The 17,297-nt window shown below is 36.4% G+C and overlaps 1 protein-coding gene across 2 annotated transcripts; it reads right to left on the bottom strand.

Moving 5' to 3' along the window:
• Nucleotides 1-658: 658 nt before the first annotated feature.
• LOC148851827 (nascent polypeptide-associated complex subunit beta-like) lies at nucleotides 659-16,989 on the bottom strand. Of its 2 annotated transcripts, none has more exons than XM_088942508.1 (6): nucleotides 16,669-16,989; nucleotides 10,542-10,609; nucleotides 8,558-8,706; nucleotides 8,281-8,337; nucleotides 6,507-6,545; nucleotides 659-1,014 (listed from the first exon to the last, which is right to left on the bottom strand). In XM_088942508.1, the coding sequence occupies exons 2-6, from the start codon at nucleotides 10,607-10,609 to the stop codon at nucleotides 860-862; spliced, it is 468 nt and encodes a 155-aa protein (XP_088798634.1). In that variant the 5' UTR covers nucleotides 16,669-16,989; the 3' UTR covers nucleotides 659-859. The 2 variants fall into 2 exon arrangements, with proteins under 2 accessions (XP_088798634.1, XP_088798635.1); XM_088942509.1 differs by having other exon boundaries at nucleotides 16,468-16,677.
• Between the last annotated feature and the right edge of the window lie 308 nt (nucleotides 16,990-17,297).

Here is a 17,297-nt window from a genome sequence, read left to right as displayed (position 1 = left end):
AAAATCAAACCTTCGAAGGGGCTCAGACAAGGAGCAACGGTAACGCTAAATATCTAGGGGTTCCTACTCTTGTTAGTTACTTTAAATCTTTATTTTCCTCTTGTTTGTAAAAAGAACATGGCCTAATAGTCAATGTTTGTAAATTGTAACAATTCCCCTCCCCATTAAATTTTTATTTTCCTCTTAAATATATCTTAATCCCTTATGGCACTCTCTAATAAAGTATAAATTAGATGGGTTGGGTAGGGTTAAGGGTCAACCTAATCTTAGCATAGACCCAAATTAATGTCTAAAAACCCAACCCCAATCTAAATAAATCATTGCACCTTCCCTTGGGTTATCAAGTTTTTCCCTCTAATTAATTTGCTTCCTTCCTTGGCTTTAGGTTTTTCCATTTAATTTTGTTAATTTAATTTAATATAGATTTGATTAATGAATTATTCTGGTTCAGTAAGAAATAACTTTGTGGGAGTTTCTGGTTATATTCATCAGTTCAGTTTTGGATTTGTTTTTCTTTTTTTTTTTAACTTGGTTGTTAATCTCATTCTAAGCACTTTTTTTTTTTGCTTTAGAGGGCTACAAATGGGAGGTAACCCATTGCCCCAACCCAGGTCTCTGCTATAACTAATTAGATAAGGTATCAACTGAGCCACCATAGTTGGTTTATATGTTTTTCATAACATATAAACTATATAAAAAGGAATAAAAAGGAAGGTTTGAAGCTTAATAAATAAAAAAGAAAAGAAAATTATTCTACTATTCTACATGTAAAAAGGTAGAAATACAGCATCCCGTGCATCGCACGGGTCACTGCTAGTAAGACTACTAAAAACAAACAAAAGGCTTCTGAAAGACATCTCTAAGAGGGAGGAGCCTCATTAGCAGCAGCTTCAAATGTCTCTCCAGCAACAAGTTCTGGGACGTCATCATCATCTTCCTGTGTTGCAACTGCTCCCGGTACCTGCTTCTGAAACTGCTCTGCAAGCCGCCTCAAATTGTCCAGGTTATCTGGCCCTGTAAGTTAAACAAGGAACCATCAAAAAGGCAAATTCACACGAGTACAAAGTGAATACATTGACCATCTCCCCAGAATGATAACATCTGACACCAATATTCAAATAGGAGCAAGATTAATAAACTGGGAACCATATGCTGCTGTAGAACCATGATTTAAATCTAAAATTCTCCACAAAAAAAAAAAAAAGTTAGCATCAGGAAATTCAAATGTGCATATTCCACAGTTTATCATTGTTTCAGGGTATGTAAGCTACCATGAATTTACACTCTAACCTATTTTTTTATAGAAATTTACACTCAACCTATTTGCACTCCTATGTTTAAACCAGTGCTAATGAAATTTGCACTGCAATCCATTTGTTTCACCGCAAAATGGATGTGAGAATTCAGGATGAAACATTTCAGCTAATCCACATACAGAGTTTGCAACTTGTACACAGGAAGCCAAAAAAGATGTAATTAAGTTCAACTTGAAAAATCAACTAATCCACATACTCTTTAACCAACATATGACCGAAAATAAATTCTATATGGTTTCTAAAAGACCCAAATAAATCATTTTCTAGCAAAGACTATTTCAAACAAGAGTCTCATGAAAAAAAATACAAGGAAGCTGAGTAAAGAACAAGTCTTAAAAAGAACCGACTTAAACTGCATGAATCATATAAATTCTAAGATTCATGATAGAAGAATGATAAGATTCAAATAAAAAGGATTCAGATACAAAAGTTCAAGCCAAAACCCTTAGTAAATGGTTCAAATTGTGAACGGAAATCTTAGGATTGCACTTGCATTTCTTTTTCTGAATCTGCCACCTCAACCACTTCAGTCCCTCACACTATTCCAATTAAAAGAGGGATGAGTCCACTCCAGATTCTGATATAGATTTCTAGACAAAACCCTTGGGAGTAAATAGTTCAAATTGCGAATTGAATCATAAAACATAAGATTTTACTTACAAAGAGGAAGACAAAGAAAAAAAAAGAAAGTTGGAAAAATCTGATCGGGCATAACCCTTTCTGATATGATTTATATGAGAACAGACTTCCACTGGAACTGAGCAGCTCTCAATAACGGAAGAAATGGTGAGTCCAGAACTTGGAGGGTGTTTTGTGCCAGTGAGGAAGGAGGAGGAGGTGGTTTTTGAAAGAAAGAGATTCCTCTTTGGGAAAACAGGAGGAGATCTGGCACTTAAAATCAGAGAGGACAAACGAGCAACTGGGATTCTAAGCAGATTGACAACAGACTGGGTCATAGGATTCATTGATGACGCTGTTCAGGTGGTCACTGCAACTGGATGGAAGGGTGAGATGACGAGTGTAGCGAATATATTCTTCATGGAGAAAAAGTGTAACAACAAAGGCCTTGTCGTCGAGCTGAGTGAGATTTGAAAATGGCAGGCACCAATTGTCTGTTTCCCTGAAACAGGGGGGGAGACTGATCGCAGAAACATTGGAAGAGCTTGCGCAGAGAAGATGGATAGTAGAGAACAGTAACCAAGTAGAAGAAGGGGAAGCTAAACAAAGGTTGGAGTCTTGAAGACAGGAAGAAAACGAACAACCGGTGAGGGGAATGGCTGGACTTCTCTACTTTTGAGCTAATGGCAGAAGGCAATATAGAGGACCGGAAAAGTAGGAATGTTGTGAAACCAGGAAGAAAAGTGGCAGATTGGCAAGGGGAATTGGATGATGTGATGAAGAATTTTCCTACCAATGAACAGGGGTTTCTGTTTCCATTCCAGCTGAAAGCTTCCATCCTCAGCTCTGGAGGAACTCAAGATGAGATTTTCATAGTGAATACCAGGTTCAGAAAGACAGTGATAGAAAACAGGAACCCTTCATGTAATGAAGTAGATGTCAGTGAGGGAAGTTTTGTCAACAGAATAGTCAGATTTCCGTTCAACCTTTGGAACCGATCATGTCCTCAACCAGGTAGCAGTGATGCGTGGTGGGGCTTTGATGTGCTTGAAGACATCCTTGATGAGAAGTTAATTTCTACAACAAGTGCGGGTTATCAAAGTCTCTTGTGAAGTGGAAGAACCTATCTCTTTCAGAATGTTCATGGATTACAGCTGAAGACTTGTATCATCTTAATCCAGAACTTTATGAGCAACATCATGCCTTTAACTCGCCAGGGTTGAGTTCTTTCAAGCCAGGGAGAGATGATGGGGATCAGTCCAGGCACTACAAGACCAGTTCTCATAAGAAGGCCAACAAACAGGTTCTGATTTGGCATGGAGAAGACTCTTGGGAGCTGAACTGATCTGGTCAGGGGTATTTTCGTCATTTTGACTAGCCCCATGTGGGCTTGGGCTATAGCATCTTGTTCCTCTAGCTTAATAGTGCTTGTCTTTCAATTTTCAGTTTATTTGCATTAGTAGATAAAAAGTTGTGTTTCTTGATGCACAAGACAAGGAGTCGCATCTCTCTCTCTCTCTCTCTCTCTCTCTCTCTCTCTCTCTCTCACACACACACACACATTTCTGTCTTCTGATAGTTTGTTCCAGCCCCACTGCATCACTCTTACACACTGCCAAAAAATCTTTTGCCTCCTAGTAGTATATCTCAACCAGCTTTGGTTTAAAAGGTCTGCAAACTCAGCCAGGGCCTTCCAAGGAAAAAAGTGCTGCCACACAGAGGAAGCAAAGGAACAATGAAAGCAAAAGGTGATTGGTACTCCCCCCACTCTTCAAGCAAAGGATACAAACATGAGGAGAAATGAACCAATTCTTTTGTATTTTTCTCCTAGTCTTTAGGTTTTAGTTTGAAATTTGGTTTTAGAAAACTCGAGAAATTTTGAGGTTGACAAGGCACCATTGCTCCTCAAAATTCTTGATTATGTTTATTCAGACCCCTCTAAATTTGATGCTCGAATCTAGACTCCTAACCCTCCAGGACTATTTTCTTTTTTGATCAATACCCTCCAAGACTATTTTATTGTGCTTCTTTTTCTTCATGTTGTGCTCTAACCCTCACCCTCAGCCTTTTTATTGTAAGGAAATCTGGATCAAACCCATCCCTCCCAAGTTGGAAGCTCTTTGTTGGGAAATCTTAGAAAACTAAACGCTTTGGACAATCTGCAAAAGAGAAGACTTGGTCTTAATATTTCCCCAAACTGGTATATCCTTTGCAAAGCTAATGGTGAAAGTTATTATCACCTTCTAATCTTCTACCCTTTGGTTGTAGGACTTCAGGAAAAGCTTTTTGGCCTTTTTGGTTGCACGTGGATTGTGCCTTTGCAGATTGGTTGCCTTTTTGACCCTATGACCTTCAGATGACCTAAGAAAAGAGGTAGAGTTTTATGGAGGTGCGCTAAGGTTGCTTTGGTGTGGAGGAAAGAAATGCTAAAATTTTTAATGACAAAAGAAAAGAAAAGGACGAGTCTACTGCTTGGGATTACTTACTTAACATGGCTATTATTTGAGCTAAAGCATTGGACCTTTTCTCACAAGTCTCTTATGCAGACATTTAGTGAAATTGGGAATTGATTGCAAAAGGCTCTACTATTAAGAACAAGCCTGTTGTAGATTGGAAGGGCCATGAAGAAGATTTTATCAAGCTAAACTTTAATAGTAACAGCCTAGGTAATCCTGGACCTTCTGGTATAGGGGGAAGTCTTCAAGAATGAAGAGGATCGGATCGTTGCCTTATTCTATGGTCCTATTGGAGTGGGGGATGTTGTGAGTGTGGAGGTCCAAGCAGTTTTACAGGAAGTACAGATTGCTAGAGAACAGAATGTTGGGAGATTGCTGATTGAAAATTGGTAATCAGACAGCTGAAGGAACTAGAGACTGTAGTTTGGTCCTTTTAGGGGGGCATGAGAAAATTCAAGTGGCAAACTTCAAATTTAAAGGTGAGAGTCCAATGGAAAGGAGATCAGCAAATCAGTTGGCAACTGTGATCAGAAACCAGGAGCTTGTGAACAAGTGGTGTAGTCAATCCCTCTAAAGTCTACAAATATGTTTTTTCTATTATATAAGAATTTTAAAGGAGTTATTTCGTAATGTGCCTCTCCCTTTCTCCTTTTTTTCCTTTGTAAAAGTGCTAACTCACTCCCCCCACCAATATGTTTGATCTGAAACCCTTTTACTTTTCTTTCCCTTGTCCCATTTAGGATTTGAATTCCCTCTTTCTCACAACATGAAGATCATGAGACACTTTCTCCTTCCATCCTATATCACTAGCACACCTATTTTTCTAACAATTCATTTCTCACAAAAATAGACTTCTTGAAAGTTAAAATGTCATGAAAATGAACCCCTCTAAACTAAATGCATTCCTTTGTGCATTCTTGATTCTTCCCCACCTAAGCAAAACCACTTGAAACGCAATTCAACCTCCAAAGTGGGGACCATCTAGGCATGTGAAGAAAGCAAAATCTGGTTTCCACAAGTTATCAACATCATTGTTGCCTGAAGGTAGAGCTTTTGGATGAGCTATCACTCTTTCATTTCTTGCCTCATATGTGCAAGCACCCATTGAAGTACAGAAGTGTTACTGAAAGGGGCACAAAAAAAGATACCTATTGAAAAAAAGGACATTCAAACACTGGTCCAAGTGTCCAAAATCGTCTCTTTGCTTGCTGTAAGTTAAAGCATATAAGAAGAATGGCTCCACACACAACATGCTTAAACAATATATGAGAGGTTAGTTCATATTGAAGCCTCAAATATTTTACATGAGTTTACTACTTTTTGCATACTACACCAGGGGCAGCAACCAACAATGCAAGAACATGGTTCTCATTTTAGATCAAAGCTTGAAGCCCTAGTACAAGAGAAACCACATTTTAGATTTCACATCCAAATTATTGAGTTGGAAAGACACCAAGGATCCCGACTGCATTGACAACAAAATCAATGGAATTATACTCAAGAGAAGAAATAAAAAGGTTTTATCTCATTTGCTTTTATATTATTCGAATTGTTGTGTTTCACATTTCATGTACAAAATCGGTCAATGATGTCATTTCCCAATACTTGTAACTTGTACAAATTAATAAGAGGAATTATACTCAAGAGAAGAAAGAAAAAAGTTTTATCTCATTTGCTTTTATTTTATATCAATAAAAAATACATTTTCTATTTCCATTGTTGTGTTTCACATTTCATGTACAAAACCGGTCAACGATGTCATTTCTCAAAACTTGTAACTTGTACAAATTAATCAAATTTCTTAAAACGTACGATTTTTTTACAATGATTTGTTAAAACACAAAAAATGTACATATTTAAAAAAGTTCAATACTATAAAATATACTCTAAGAGTTAATGCTTTATACTATAGAAGGTTCCAAGCAGTGCCAGTGTCATACAGGTATGTATCCTGTAATACACATTCAGTATCTGGATGTCAAAGGGTAGAACCATGAAAGGTTGTAATCAAATGTTATCAATCAAATAAAGGCACCTTTCAATACAGTCATGACATAAAGAACATTGGACAAATAACACATGAATTTGGAATACAAAAGATAAAAAAGGCACATACCCAAATGGTTGATGATCCCTGGGAGAAGATCTTGCAATTCTGTAATAGAAAAGATCAAATTATAGCTACTGCAGCTATATAAAATAAACAGAGAATATATAATGGCTTGCCCACAAGTAAGAATGGTGGTCCCTCCTCTCACTCACAGAAGGATAAATAATAAACTTATGCAACCATAGCCAACAGCAAGCATTATTACAACCATTTTATTGTACAAGCAGATCGTATTCTGGAATTAAGTGAGTAATAGCAAAAGACAAAATTCCCATTAAATATTTATGCATACCATTGGGAGCTAAAGAATCATCTTGCTCAATTTGGGATCCAGTGTTAGAGAACTCTAGGAAATACCTTTCCCTTACCTGTCTAAAGGAGGCTCACCCTAATCACAAGCACTTTAGCTAACCATCCAATTTAATACTTTTTTCTCTTTCCCATACTGGCCAAAGGGAGGTAAAAAGCTCAGCTTGAAAAGAGGAGCCCAAGTTTAACCTTGTTGATTGGAGTAAGGTGTGCTTTCCTAAATCTGCTGTTGGGTTGGGAACTAGGACATTCCAAGAAGTGAATCAGGCTCCAGTTGGAAAGGGAATCAAGGTAAGCTTTCCTAAAAGCTGACCTTGGAAAGGGAATCAAAAAAGTCCAAGTTCGGCTCTAGTTAAAGAGGATGGAATCCAAATTCAGACAAACAACCTTGGTTGCTCATCTTGGAAGAGTATTGAATGTTTCTGTGAAATTTGGGTACCCAGAGCGCTCTATCAGCAGATCTTTGTAACGCTGATCAAATGATGCTTCCTGATTGGCAGCCACTGCAATGGAAGCTGGACGAGGTCAGCAACCTGAAACATTATGATGACAACTGACAGCATCTGGATATGGGAGCACAGTTGATGTTTCTCGATCAGGAGGCAGACTATAGAACCTAAACATTCTCATTTCCCTAGTAGAATTGAATGGAAAGCAAATGTACCATAAAAACTCGCTTTCTTGGTGTGGACAACAGCATTTGTCAAATGTCACACCAAGAATAAGCTGATAAAGAGGGGCATGGAATCTAACACAAAAGGCTGTGATTTCTGTAATGGTGAGCTTGAATCAGGTAACCATCTGCTTCTACATCATTGAGTCAGTAATAGATCCCAGTGGTGCTTTTTAAATGCTCTCAAGTTGTGTCGGTGTTATCAACACACAATATTGGAAGTTCTCTTCCATTGGCAAGTTGATTTCTTCAAGAAGGGCAGGCCTCTATGGAAGACCATTTTCACTGGTATAATTTGGTCCTTTTGGATGGACTGCAATGCAATTATCTTCCACAGATACTCCCTCAGAAAGAAGAAATGATAAGGAACAATATTAGTATTAGATGGTCGTTCTCCATGAGGGCAGAGTTTGCAGATATCCTCTTGATGACCTGGGCCTAATTTTAAGAGAGTTTTTTTTTCAATACCTATTAAGTAGTTTGCTTTTGCATAGGTCATCTAATACGACTCACTCTATAGGTGACTTTGCCTAGTGAATCTTTTGTGTAAAGCCTTTTTAAACGAATGGTACCTGATCTTCCCAATAAATATATATCACATTAACCAGACATGAACATTACAAACATAATTTTCAGGGTACGGTAAAAAAATTAAACAACCTAAAATACTAGGCTTAGCACATAAATCCAAGAATGACCACCATTCTTGTGAAGCAATTCATGACATATTTGCACATACTGAAATTCAAAAAAAGACAAAACTGCATTGCTCTAAATAAAGAGAGTAGTAAAGAATACTTTTTGTCTGAGGAGAGCCACTGACAACCCAAGTGTTGGCAGCAATTGAGGCTTGAACTGAAATAGGAGAAAAGTAAGTATTAGAATGAGAAAACACAAAGTTGGCAATGATTGATAAATGTTTTAGGGTCCTCTTCATGGTGGGTATTCACCAGTATTTTAAAAACCACAGAACTGAAAACATGCCGTGAGGCTTATATCAAGGAATGGCTCAAGAAAAACGCCTTGAGGCCTACAACTGAAAATATATAGCATATTCTTGAACATTAAGTATTACCTTTAGGGTTCAAAAACTGGATGACTATATCATCCTTAAAAATGTTGACTTCCTCGATAGCAGGGATAGCATTCACCCCTATTCTTTTCAGGGTACTTTGAAGCCTTTTGTCATCTGTGGTTGTAGTCTTATGAATCGCCTTCTTTTTTCTGTAATCAAAAGCATAATACATGGTTCATAAACACAACAGACAAGTTTGAAAACTAGATACAGGTCTACAACAGATAAACTGATAATTGCAAAAACTAAAGAACAGAAACCAAGAGTTAAAAACAAAAAAGAACCAGTTTCGGTTTCCAAGACAAATATTCAAATACCATAGAGCCTTCATTAAACCAAATTCATTTCCATCAATGACAGCTGACAGACAATTGCAATAGATTTTAAAGAAGATATGTAAACTTCCAACTATGCAGCCAATTCTTGGAGGAGGTAGCTGGGGACATAGTTGTCAAGGTGTCTAGGCGATTCTGGGCACAGTGTGGCACCTAGTTGCCTAGTCAACTAGCAGGTACCTAGGCAAGCGTAGGTGATGAGAATTTAATAAGATAAAAATCCAAACCATGGCTAGTTCCCTAGTTTATTTACCATTGAGCATGCATATTAATTGAAAAAGTACCAATTCTCCTTATTAATAAAATTAGATTTCCTTTCATAACATGGCAAAGCAACTTTTTTATCAGCAACTCAAAGAATTTTATTAAAACTTAGAGACAAAGAGAATACAACAAGTTGTTAGGAATAGAACCCTTCACAACAAAAAGACCCACCACCCTTTTAACATTGAGGCCAAAACAAATGATGTCTATATACTCCTTGCTTAGGTAACCCATCTTGACTATATACCCCTTCTTTTTTCAACCAACCAATGACTAAACATGGCAAATCATCATATCTAGGACAACAGTATTTCAAATATATTAGTTTCAATATTTTCAAAAATAATACTAATATAATAAGTATTAAATAGAGCAATTTCATATCAAATTAGCAACTAAAGAAGGCTATAATTTTATAAGATAAAAAGTAAACGAAAAAAAAAAAGGAACAAGGGTGGACCCGTTGATTTATCTAATATAAGGCAGAGGAAGAAAACAGAACAAACAAAAACAAAGCAATTTCTTTATACTTCCCTTCTTTCTTTTTCTCTACTCAACACCCATGGTTCTTTTAAATGTATTATCAGACAAAATCAAAGCAACTTCTTTATAAATGTATTAACAGACATATCAGTAAGGTGTGGCATTATCAATAATATTATAATAAGGTGCATGCTTTGTCATTTGTCACCTAGGCCAGCACTTTATTGCCTAGGCAGAAGCCTAGTTACCTAGACAGGTGTGTTGTTGCCATAAGTCATGGCTTTCCAGTGAGACACCCAGCCAAAGAAACTTTGCACCACTCATTGAATTCTTCAAGGAAACTTTGCATTCAATGCCTCTATGGAAGAAACTATTTTCCCATTATAATACCGGCAGGTCAAGAAGATGAGCACATCATCAAACTGTTGTGCATACAATGGGTTGCACAGCACTGTTAATAGCTGTCAGAAACATTTACATCCAAAAGTTATATAAAATGCATCCCTTAACAAGGAAGAAACAAGACTCCGAAAGTTTGTTGTTTTTAAATAGCACCATACAATCAAGTAATATGACAAGAGGCAACATTTCACAAATAGCCTGCATTAAAAGTAGGATAAGTAACCAAATTCAAGATAACCAACCCATCCATGATGTGGCCTATTCATTGAAGAGCACAAATCCGTTTGTAGTTGTGCAGTATAAAATCCTAAAAGTTACTAAACTTCCACAAGAAAAGAAATTAGCTAACCAAATTGGTTTGCTCTAGAAACTCTTGTTATGAAAGTGCAGAATCTATGTTCTGGCCACATTTTAAAAGATTACAAGGTGCATTTTAAACTCTAAGGATCATCAAACATATTTTAAAAGAATAGTAAGAAACAAAATAGTATGCAACACACCTTCGCATGCTACCCTTTCCACCGGTGCGAACTGCACCGGCCATCTTCATAAGCTTTTCGCGATTCATCTGCAAATTAACAATGTATCAGGGTGCTATAAAAACCTAATGCTATTATAACATCATAATTGTTTGCATTTTAAATAAAAACGTAACAGGACAAACAGAATCCATACAAAGAAAAGGCAGATGCTCAAGGAAACCAAGAATGCAAAAACAGGTAAAAAGAACAAAAATAAGAGAAGGGCAACCAACAAGGCTAATCAAGAAAAGAAATTAGTGTGCAGTTATGTTATGGACTAAAAATTTCCAAATAGGTACCACATCCCTCTGCATCATCTAAGTTCCGTAACCTTTTTTTAACAGCAAATAAATTTACTAATTAATGTCTGATATAAATATATGGTTTTAGCTAAATTTACTAAATAATGCCCGAGATAAATGCATGGTTTTAGCTACACAATAGACCAAAAAAACCATCAGAAAAGCAGCTTGCCCACACTATTTGGGTTTGTCATCCCCTTTTTGCTATTACAGATTACAATATTGCCCAACATAATATGGATATATCTGCTCCTTGTTTGACTTTCTTTGCCCAAGAAATGGCCAACAAAGAGTCTCCCTCTACTTCTGTATTGCTAGTTTTACTCCTTGTAAGAGAGCCATTATTTCATCCTTAACCGAGTCTCCAAATCCAACTGGCCCCAAGAATGAGGCCAGTACTGCTCCTTGATGGTTTCTGAAGACTCCCCTATACCTGACCTTCCCTGATTCCCAAAAGATGTGCCATCAAAATTTAGTTTCAGCTTATTTGGCCCGGGAGGTTTCCATTCCATTCTCATTGCTTCTTTGTATGTATCTGTTTGTACCACTTCAGCCCATTTCCATAATAAGTCATTTGTAGAGACATCTCTGAAGATTTCCATTATTGTTGCCCCATGTGCAGATCTAACCTTTATGGTTTCAATCAATGTTCAAAGAACCAGACCGGGCATAGAACCAGAGAAGGGAGAGGTTCACAGGTAAGAGGTTCAACCGGGCTCAAACCAGAGGTCAAACCGTGATGACATGGCATATATGTAATTATGTATATATGCTATGGGTTATATAAATACTATATATAATATATTTTACAACTTTTAATATACTTAAATATAGGAGTGGGCAAGAAAAACCGAAAAACCAAACCGACCGGAACCGAATCAAAAATTTGGTTAACCAAACCGGTCGTTTCAGTTTCAGTTCGATATTTTAAAAAAACCAAAGATACCAGTTCGGTTTCGGTTAACCAAAACAGAAAACTAGCAGTTAGCCGAACCGACCAGTATACATATATATATATATATATATGTATATTTATGTATATTATAGATATTTTATATTTTCTATACTATCAATTAATAAATATGAATTATATATAAATATATATTTATAATATATAATATATTATTTATTATTTAAAATATAATATTTTATATATATAATTCTAGTGTTTTATTATATATTTATATATTTTTTATAATATATATTGAAAATAATAAAAAAACCAATGAACTGAACCGGTCAACCAGTTAACCGATTGGCTTTGGTTTGGTTTCAATTACCGGTTTTCCAAAAACTGGTAACCTCGATTCGGTTTCAACAAGCCCACAGTTCAATTAACCAAACTATGAGCACCCCTACTTAAATATGGTGGATGCATGGCAAATTCCTTATTTTTTAAAGCAAATGAGTTCAAGTCTCATAATTTACATTTTCCCGTGTCTAATAAAGTAATTGATACAAAAAAGAGTCATTAAATAGCACAAGTAAAGAGGTGGACTAGTGCTAACTAAGCAATATATGAAAATAAGAGATCATGAGTTCAATTCTTCTCAAACTCATTTTAAAATTTCAAGAATTTAATGGCTCGAGCGGTTTCATGAAACTGGCAACAGTTCACTGGTTTTTTAGTTAAATCGACCGATCAGCCAAATTTCCCCAAGTCACGATTTAATTGATCCAACTAGCCAATCTGGTCCAGTTTTCTAAACATTGGCTTCAACCACTTACTCAGATTTAGTCCTCCTAGAAAATCTTCATTCTTCCCAAGTAATCCATACCAGGACTGCTCTTGTTGTTCTCCACAAGCATCTTCCTCTTTTCTTTTATTGCCTCAAGAAATTAGACTTGAACAAACTAACCGCATCTTGTGGGGGAACTCATCTACAACCAAAGAGAGGCTAGAAGTAATCCCAAATATGAGTCACAAAAGAACAAGAGATTAGTAAATGGGGAAGGATCTTACCACTAGACTTACAAAGGAAACACACATGAGGAGAAAGACAATTGTTTCACCTTCTTTTCTATAGCATGTCATAGGTGTGAATCTTTCCAAGGAATATTTCTCAACAAAGAGACTAGACTTTAGGAGGAATTGGTTTGCACTAAATTCCTCTCTATGGGAAATTCACCCCAAAGATTTTGAATTGATGAAAAGGTTAAAGAAGGAAGAGCAAGAGAAGAGGCCATCAGGTGAGGGGCACCAAACTGTACCATCCAAGAGATTTTGATACAAAAAGACCTTTTCCAAAAGCGAGATTAGGAATGATAAGTGATTCACACTCAATATCTCTCAAACCCCTTCTAAACCTAAAGACCCAATTTAAGCCATGTTCTTAGGGTAAGCCACATCTAGAAGCAGTGCTTTAAAAGCACAAGGCGCAAAAAAGGCGTAGGGGCCAATTTGCGCCCGAGGCGCAAGGCACAAGGTGAGGTGCATGCCATTTTGAAGCAAGGTCCAAAAATACAAAAGAAAAGCTAATAGATAAAAAAAAAAAGTCAGAAATTTCAAAAAAAAAGCCAAATTTTCAAAAAGAATAATAAAATATTAATATAACATTAATAAAAAATATAAACTTAAATTTTAAAATAAACATTTCAAAAACCTATCATCTAAAATTAAAATACATGAACATAACATGTAAATAATGATTTTATAATTTTTATTACCTTTTAAGAAGATATTTTATTAAGATGAATGAATGAGCAACATTAGCAAATAGGAGGCTTTTAAATCACTGTTTAAAAGCAGGTTCATTCTTAAGGCTGCGTTTTTTGCGGTGTAAAACCCGATTCGGTGTAGTTTTACACTCTGGATCACTTTTGTACATGTTTGGTTGGGATGTAAACTAATAACGGTTATCGATGTAAATGATCATTTTAACATACTTTTACATCGAGAATCGATGTGAAAATTACATCGAAAAAATCAATGTAAAAATCTATCAAGCTTTCCATTGATATAAAACTAATGTCTCTCTTCCTCCGAGAAACTACTCCATCAACGTTGTACTTCTTCCCTCCCTCCCTCCCTCCGTCTCTCTCTACTGCTAGTCCTTTCATGTAATACTCAAACTTGTCTACCACACTCTCCGGAATAGACACCAGAACCCTCACATTGTTTATGTTGCCAATAATCAGCAAAAACAGGCAATATATTTCACTTGCAAGAGGACCCATGTGTAGTGGCTTCCCTTCTCTAAAGTCCAACTCTTCTAACCCTAATCTAGACCACTGAGAGATGACCAAACTCGTCGACAGGTTGGGCTTCGACCACCATTCCTCTAACAGATCCACCATTGGCCTTATGTAGTCGTCGACCAAAGATGCTTTCGCCTCCTACACCAGTCCACCCCATTGTTCACTCCAAATGCATATAAAATATCCACCGATGTTTTGCATAGTTCTTCCAAACGTAGAAGAGTGTAAAAGGTGCATTCGGCCTATTCGCCTTTTACGCTGACACATCTAACCATTCTAAATTTACATCAATCGACTTTTGTATTTACATCACTTCCAAACACAGCCTAAGGTTTGTTAATGAATAAAGTATAGGGAATTGCACTTTGAGTGGCAAATCCCCAAGCCAAAGGTCTTCCCAAAATAAGGCTCTATTCCCACAACCCACACCAAAACAGATAAAGTTGAGAAAGGTAGGCAATACAATACCTCAGAGATTGCTTTCCAAGGGGAATTTGAAGCAATGTAAGACGCAAGTTTTGTATTCCAGCCACTGTCCGCTACACCATGAATGCTTCCAATGACCTTGTGCCATAGTCTATCTCCCTCTAAGGGAAATATCCAAAGCCACATTCCTAGAAGAGTTGCTTTCCTTTTAATCAAATACCTAATACCCAAACTCCTTGCTCCTAAGATTTACACACGGGTTCCCACTTCACTAAATCATCTTTCTTTTCCTCACCTGGCTCCAACAAAAAATCCCTCATCATTTTTTTCTAGCTGCTTAGCTTTTTTATTGGGATTTTAAAGGTGGATAGGTAATAAGTGGGAAAATATATTTAAAATACTATTGCATTTTTAAGATATGACGATTTGCCATGTTTTTAGAAGAAACTTAACGATTTTATAAACAGAATTGCTATTTTCAATTAATATGCATGCTCATTGGCATACAAAACTAGGGAACTAACCAAAATTTAGTTTCTCATTTAATAAAATTCTTATCACCTATGCAACTAACCACCCACTGTCTCCAAAAGTCATCTATACACCTTGAAAACTCTGATAAAAATACAACCTAGCAGACCTAATCTTTTATAGACATTAAACCTAATAACTTATAGCAAAGTTGTCAAGTTGTTGGCCGGGTACCTCACCTTAATGCCTTGATTTACAGCAACTACGCACCTACCTAGGCAACTAGACATCCAACATGCACCTGAAAGGTCTAACAAAACCTAATAATCCTAAGCACAGATTAAACCAGAACAAAAGGCAGACTCATCTTACATAGAAGGCAGAAAAATATTAATTGTTAGTGCATGGGAAGAATCAACAAAATCCAACTAGCAGACACAAAAGAACCAAGCTAAAACAAAGGCCCAATAATAAAACACCATTTTGATGGTTTCATACAATAACTTAACCTGATCTCTAATCTTTCACAAAACCCCAATGCCAGAGTGCCAAGAAGACCTGCCCACCCTACATCAGAAATTTGGACATCTTAAAGGTAGTTTCTATGGCAAGCTTTTGACATGTGCTCCCTAAGTGAACCATTAAGTCTGGTGGATCAAATGATAGTGATTCAACCATTCAGTACAACAGTTTGAAACCATGTAATTGTACACATTACAGGAAGATTTTACAAAGATGGTTGTTAGTTTTTTGTTTTGGCCACAGGGTACAAATGCTTGGGAAACAAAAAAGACGAACTAAAAATAAGCAACCACAACACACAAACAGAAGCCTCAAAACAAAAAACGAGAATGAATGGTGTTTTGGAAGGGGAATGGAAACTATAGCATAAGCACAGTTACTGTAAACGTATACCAGGCTCGGTAGTTAAATAGCAATGACAAAGGCATGTAAGTTCTAAATGACAAAGTACCCATATTCTTTTCAAGTAAATTTAACCAAAAGCTGATTCTTCAATCTTACAAAATGACAAAGAAAGATCAATTAAGGACCTGTTTGGTTCAAGGGAATAGAGGTCTGGAATCCGATTCATACTGTTTGGTTGTGTTTGGTTGAGGGAATCGAAACTCATTCCCGTTGTATTTGAGGGAATGGCCATTCCCTCCCCTCCCTTGGAAATAAAATCCCATTCTAGTTTATTCCAATTCCCATTTCGATTCCCATCTGAACCAAACAGAACCATTCCGATTCTGATTCCAACTGCGAACCAAACGGACCATAAATATTGACAAATACAAGAAAACGAACATCGAAGGGATAAAATAATTTGCTCACGTACACAGGGAGGTTAAATGAAAAGGTTCGCCGGCTAAACTTGAAACCAAGTTAGTCATTTAAACACACAGATACACATGGTGATGCTTGATATATATCAAGCAAAACTGAAGAATGCAGCGGCATGCAATGTCTATTAGAAAAAGCTCCAACAGCTATAAACCCTAACCGACCTGCAAATTTAACTCAATTATTTACATCCGAAGGAATACTCCAAACAATCAAGCAAGATCAAGCTATAATTATTATCAGCTTAAACATGAGTTCCAATAACAACGACAAATCAGAAATCTGATATCACCGAAACGAACAAGAAGTCTTCAAGAAAGAAAAACTGAAGCACTAATTTTGAAGGACTCAGAGTAGAGCTTAACCTGAACTGTGCTTTTCAAAATTTGCTCGATGCAAAACCCTGAAAAACCCTGGTCCGGCAATGACAAGGGCACCCCGCCCCTTATCTGAAAATTGAACCGCTCAAACCCTAGCCTCTCTTTATTTTCCTACTATACCCATATAAGAGGACCATGAACCGGTGCCGAAGAGGCGAGCATAAGCTGGTTTGACATTTGAGGCATAAGACACAAAGTATAAAATTTATAATTTTTTAATTTTATGTATATTAATGTAATGCTTGTGTTATCGGTCAAATTTCTTAAACTACTAATTGATTAAATTCTATCTTTGTTTTTTATCTCAGCGGGATTTAATTCTATTTTGTTGTTTATATATTGATTAACTTTATCTTTATTGTTTTAGTATTGTCTTAAAGTATCTTTTAGAAGTATTAGAAGTGTGACGGATTGATCCAATCCAATCCAGTCCAATGTAAGTCCACTTATAAATGGATTAGACTCAATCCAGTCCAAATCCAATTCAATCCATTAAAATGTAAATAAATTGGATTGGATCCAATCTAAACTGAATAAAATATAAAAAATTATATAAAATCATTTTTAGCATTGAAAAAACACTTTTGGAAAAATATTTTGACACAATTGAAATT

Source organism: Nelumbo lutea, chromosome 5, assembly GCF_056320005.1.
Source record: "Nelumbo lutea isolate HS-2025 chromosome 5, American lotus-T2T, whole genome shotgun sequence".
Lineage (NCBI taxonomy): Eukaryota > Viridiplantae > Streptophyta > Magnoliopsida > Proteales > Nelumbonaceae > Nelumbo > Nelumbo lutea.
The sequence above is the reverse complement of the archived record's forward strand: the minus strand, read 5'-3'. Positions and strand labels throughout refer to the sequence as shown.

Coding starts and splice junctions, on each gene's coding strand:
- LOC148851827 (XM_088942508.1), bottom strand. CDS start 10,609: ATGAATCGCGAAAAGCTTATGAAGATGGCCGGTGCAGTTCGCACCGGT. Junction 8,707..10,541: donor GGAAAGGGTAGCATGCGAAG/GTGTGTTGCATA, acceptor TTTTGATTACAG/AAAAAAGAAGGCGATTCATA. Junction 8,338..8,557: donor CCAGTTTTTGAACCCTAAAG/GTAATACTTAAT, acceptor CTCCTATTTCAG/TTCAAGCCTCAATTGCTGCC.